Source organism: Python bivittatus, unplaced genomic scaffold (assembly GCF_059951505.1).
Source record: "Python bivittatus isolate LINGU-HERP-01145 unplaced genomic scaffold, Pbiv_v1 ctg000980_np1212, whole genome shotgun sequence".
Taxonomy (NCBI): Eukaryota; Metazoa; Chordata; class Lepidosauria; order Squamata; family Pythonidae; genus Python; species Python bivittatus.
The window spans coordinates 14,846,487-14,851,683 of NW_028277125.1; the positions used below are offsets into that span (position 1 = coordinate 14,846,487).

A 5,197-nucleotide genomic window follows, 5' to 3' on the forward strand; every position below is an offset into this window, starting at 1 on the left:
TTGACACAAACCTTACTTTACCTTCGTGCTTAATTGGAAACTAGTCGTCCTAGAAAACTCTCAAACCATTGTGGGCAGAGCAGATGAATGGAGTTAAGAAATAACTGCAGTCAGACAGATGTTCGGGAAGCATAACTTCCAGAACTACCAGCCTTCGTTTTAGAAATCCGGAAGTTGCAGTCCCAACACATCTGGCCGGAATTCCGATCTTACCCGGCATGCCTAGCCCCAACCGGAATCAGAGGGAGCACGCGATGCTACATGGTGCCAGCTCTTGGGCGCGTGCGGCACGCCCTACGTAGATTGCGTCATAGGGGAATCTGTATAAAAACGGGCCGCGCGCGGCGTCCGCCCTTTCGGAAGGCCTCGTTGAGATGGCGCCGGTGAGTCGATTTTGCGCGCCGTTGCTGACGGGGCCAGGCGCTGCGGATTGTTTCAAGGGAAGGGGCCGACCTCGAAACCTTGTTGGGTGGTGGTGGCGGCGGCTTCAGTCCTGCGTGTCTTTCGTTGGGAGTCGGGGAGAAGCCGCTCCGATGTGGACGGTTAAGCCTCTTCCTGCGCGGGTTGCTTTGAGAAAGACCCCTCCCAGGCCTTTTTGGACGCAGGCTAGCCTAACCGTTGATGAAATAAACGCCTGCGGATTGAGGAAGACCTGAGTTGCCTTTTTTTAACATTTTCGATACCTCAGTGGACCTATAGATCAGTGTTTCTCAACCTCAGCCACTTCAAGATGGGTGGACTTCAACTCCCAGAATTCCCCAGCCAGCATTGCTGTGGTTGAGAAACGCTGCTTTAGTTTACAACATAAAGACTTGATTGCAGCAACGATCTTGGAAAACAGGGCAGGAGTTCAGGACTTCCATACGGTGCCAAATAACATTGGAAAGTTAATTGAAAGGCTCACCACAAGGAGACTTCAGTATTACAATAATGCTCTCATACAATAGTTGGCCCCAAAAAAGATGTTAATGTTATGATAATGTGGTTGATGATTTTTATTTTACTTGGCTTAAATTTAATTAACCACCATGAACATTATTTACTACCCAAAACTTTTGTTATTTCCTACCCAGTTCCAGGGTCCTAGATTGTTTAATGCAAGCTGTTCGTATTCTGTTTTTATGTTCTCTTCACCATGCAGAAAATAAAGTTAAATAACTAAAAAGATAAATCAGGTCTTAATATGCTTTTTCTCTTCTTGTAGAGAATGTTGGCCCATTCCTCATTTTCAGATAAAACCAGTGAAGACATTTGTATATGAGAATCAGGTGTTAGATTATTTAAATTTTCTGACTGGCCAGTGCTTTGATCCAATTACTTCCTGTGTCACAATTCTGCCAGTTACATTAAAACAAATATGAGCTGAGCTGGATCAAGTCTGGGTTTGTTCATCCAGCCAAAGTTTTGTACCCAAGGAATGGCTGACCAAATGCCTTTGGGAGTTTTGCAAGAAAGGTACACAGGCAAGAGCTGCTGAAAGATCTATTGCATTTGTTATTAGAAGTAACAGACAGGTTTTCTGATTTCTAGTTACTGATTTAGAAACAATTGTTTGTGAACCTGTCTCAACCTTTTTAAAAAGCTGTTCAAACCCTGTTCACTTCATCAGTGCTTTTTATGTCAGTCAAGCATAAATTCTATACCATGTCCCTTTAATATAGATGTGCTAGTTGGCAAAATGATATGAACAGAGATTAAAGCCTGTGACAAAGCATAGGGCTGTGTTTAATCCATTGTGTGTTGGTTTTCAATGCATTGGAGTCCAACACATTTGCAGGATACCAGGTTAGGAAAGGCTCTCCTACACACTATTTAGACCTTGAAATTGTCACAATAAAAATAACAGATGTTAACTTAAGATATGTGTCTGGGTTTCTTTTAGCAAAAAGACAAACTGAAAAAAACCACTTGCAGGTACAACCTTGATCTTACCCATCCTGTTGAAGATGGCATATTTGACTCAGGAAACTTTGTAAGTACTTTACTTATTCTTACATGTCTAGAGAGCTGTGTAGTAGAATAGTGGTGAACTTAAGTGTTAATGAAGCTAGAAAATTCTGATCCTTGTTTCTTTTAAGGGAAAGAAATTAGGCATATTTGATTAATTTCTGCCAAACTGAACTATGGAGAAGAACAAAATATTTGCTGTGATAAATCCTTCCTTGAAAAGCTAATCTAATTTTAATTCTGCCTGTGTTATGTTACAGAATTAAATGCATTCTTGATTGGTTTTTGTACCTTAGCTACTTTTTAACAGATACATTGCATAGCTGAATATTTTGATATCAGAATGCTTACAAACAGATCTTTCATGTATTGTGCTCCCTAAATTTTTTGGGTGGGACTATTTTTAATATATTAAGACTTATTTTATTTTATTTTGGGCGCTTGTATGGTATAATTTTATTCAGTGTGTGTAATAACAAATGTTGCCTGGCTAGGGTTCCTTCCCTAGTCCCACACCTAGGGCACCATTCCCTAGTGTTCCATGTTTCATTCTTGATTTAATTAGGAACAGTTCCTGAATGAGAGAATTAAAGTCAATGGAAAAACAGGAAACCTGGGAAATGTAGTTCACATTGAACGTTTTAAAAATAAGATCACAGTAACGTCAGAAAGGCAGTTCTCAAAAAGGTTGGTTTTCTTAAATTTCATCTTTCTAATTCTTGTTTAGCTTCTTGCATCCTGATATTTAATAACAATCTGAAAATTGTAAAATGTATTGGATGGTGAGTTTAATGGAAAGTGCTTATAAAAATCAGACTTACCATTTTACCTGATGCCATGCTTCCACTTAAGATCCTTAACATTGGGCCTTTTTCTTTTTTGGTGGGGGGGAGGTGGAGGGAGGAATTTCATATGAGACCCTAGGATTGTAACCTTAGATTTTGGAAGTTCTTCATATCATTCTCATCCATCCTCACAACAATTTTCAGGGTTAGATCAGCTTTGTTACCATGAAGCATATAAGGGCCAGAGATGATAGCGGTATATTCATGAAATCTGAAATGAAGAGTTTACAGTTGAATTCAGTTTCTTAGGTATCCTGTTTGGCTCGACTAAATTATGGAAGTGAACTCAAGAACTAACTGCTGAGGTTACTTTCTTAGAACTGCAGTCTTCTAATTTTTTTCTTTTATAATAAGTAGATCCTGAAATGAAATCTTGAACCTAAATCACTTTCTTTGTATGGTTAAAGGTACCTTAAATATCTCACAAAGAAGTACCTCAAGAAGCACAATCTCCGTGACTGGTTGCGAGTGGTAGCATCTGACAAGGAGACCTATGAGCTGCGTTATTTCCAGATCAGTCATGATGATGAAGGATCTGAAGCTGAGGAATAATGAATTTTTAAATGGAGCACCGTGTTCCTGAATGAGCAGGGTGTACACTCGATCATCTATTTATGAGCATGCATTAACTTATTACCAAACCGATCTTGTATGCTATTTTAAATCTCCTGTCACCTCTGAGATACCTTATATTTTCAAAGTTTTATTAAATGGCTGTCCTGATGGAAATGATTTTTTGTATGTGTGTGAAGCTGAGATGTGTGTGTTTCATTGAGATTATCTGAAAAACTATCTTTTATTTTTAGAACAATTTATACTTTTAGAATAATGTATAAGTTTAATATAAACATCCTATAATGTGTATGATGGACCATTCTCCAATTAAAACCCACGTAAAACTGCCAATTTTCTTCATTTTTAAGGAGATACTGTCTCAGAATGTAATTTTAATGACAAAGGGAGAACGTGTCATGTACACAAATAGGATCAATGCACCTCCATGTTGGTTTGGGAGTAAGGAAGTTGTAATACAGTCTAGTGTGCCATATGAAGAATGGCTGTTTGGTAGTAGCCAGCTTTGTTTAAACTGCATCTGATTAGTAATCTTAATCAGAAATAAAATCATTTCTAGTTTGAACATATTCCCTTCTACTGCATAAATTGCACTAGAGTCACTTTGCCTGCCCATCCCAGAGAGTCTCAAGATGCTAGCGAGAGAATTTCAATCCTGTAATAGTTATTTTTCTGAGCCCTTTTTATTACTCTGTGGTTTAGACTCGGGCGTCATCCAGTCACTCCTTAGATTGGTCCAAAAGGGCCCTTAAGAAAAGTAGTCTTTTGGTCCCACGTTTCTATCTCCAAATTGCAACCACCTTCACCCCAATTCCATTAAAGTGTATGTGCGTGCTTGCATTTTTCTTGTTTTAATTTTTTTTCCCCTACCAAACATAACAGAAGGGAAACTAAACTGCAGCAGAGCAAAATATCCAACTTTATAACACTTTAGGAGTCTTCATACCCTGTAGAGGTCTGCAAAATGAGAAGGGTGGTCTCTAAAGTAAAATGAGCTCATGCTAATTATGTTTGCCTGGCACAATGAACACAAACTGGCCAACTACAAGTCGTGTAAACCTAGAAAATAGGTTTAAAATAGATGATTAGGTTAAAAATAGATGATTAGGTTAAAGTAATCGTGCACTATGCAAGCATTTGCTATCAGTTATTTCTAAATGTATAGTGAAATTTAGCCATGAGGGAAGGAGGGAGAAGTATTGATAGCCTTAGGTACAGCACAGGTCATACATGCTGGTATTTTTCATAATATACTAGAAGTCTTCCTTTTGCCCTCATTTTGGTAGATAATAGTTACTGTATTATACCACCCCTGTTTCAGGGGACTCACAGCCACATTACAGTATATTGATGGAGGTCTTCATCCTTTTTTATTCGGTGGGTTTTTGGAGTTTAGTGAACCTGACGGGTGCTATCAAAGATTTGAGTTGCCTGTTTTCCAAAACCAGTGAGAGAATATATAATTTGGCCCTGAATTGAATACAATATCACGTTAAGGATCACCCCCAAGTATATGGATTCCTCTTTTTCATCCTGCATTAAAAGCACACAACAGTGTGTTGTCATTTCTTTCTTCCCGCTTTCTTTCCTGGTAGAATGTCCTCCAGAATTCCCAAGTTCTCACAGTAGTATTTTTCAACTTAACTGGATAGCCCCAATGTATCCTAAGTCCCTTGGCCTGCCTTTCAACTTGGTACAATTGCCCTATTTCCACCGAATCTCCCCTTTTACTACAGCAGCATTGAACCTAGCAGTTTGGGGAGGGGGGAGGTCAAGAGCTCTTCGCACTGAAGCACTGGCTCTCATTTGCCCCAATCTTCCTTCCCAGGATA

General features: G+C 39.1%; 1 protein-coding gene across 1 annotated transcript; it reads left to right on the plus strand.

Moving 5' to 3' along the window:
* The first annotated feature begins 256 nt into the window (after positions 1–256).
* Positions 257–3,521, plus strand: RPL22L1 (ribosomal protein L22 like 1). Its single transcript, XM_007421580.4, has 4 exons — positions 257–383; positions 1,883–1,972; positions 2,513–2,634; positions 3,200–3,521. Exons 1-4 carry the CDS (start codon positions 375–377, stop codon positions 3,342–3,344), a joined length of 366 nt encoding a protein of 121 aa, XP_007421642.1. The 5' UTR covers positions 257–374; the 3' UTR covers positions 3,345–3,521.
* Positions 3,522–5,197: the final 1,676 nt, after the last annotated feature.

Excerpts from the sequence above, each read along its gene's own strand:
- RPL22L1 (XM_007421580.4), top strand. Across the intron at positions 1,973-2,512 it reads TATTTGACTCAGGAAACTTT|GAACAGTTCCTGAATGAGAG; the intron begins GTAAGTACTTTA and ends TGATTTAATTAG. Across the intron at positions 2,635-3,199 it reads GAAAGGCAGTTCTCAAAAAG|GTACCTTAAATATCTCACAA; the intron begins GTTGGTTTTCTT and ends GTATGGTTAAAG.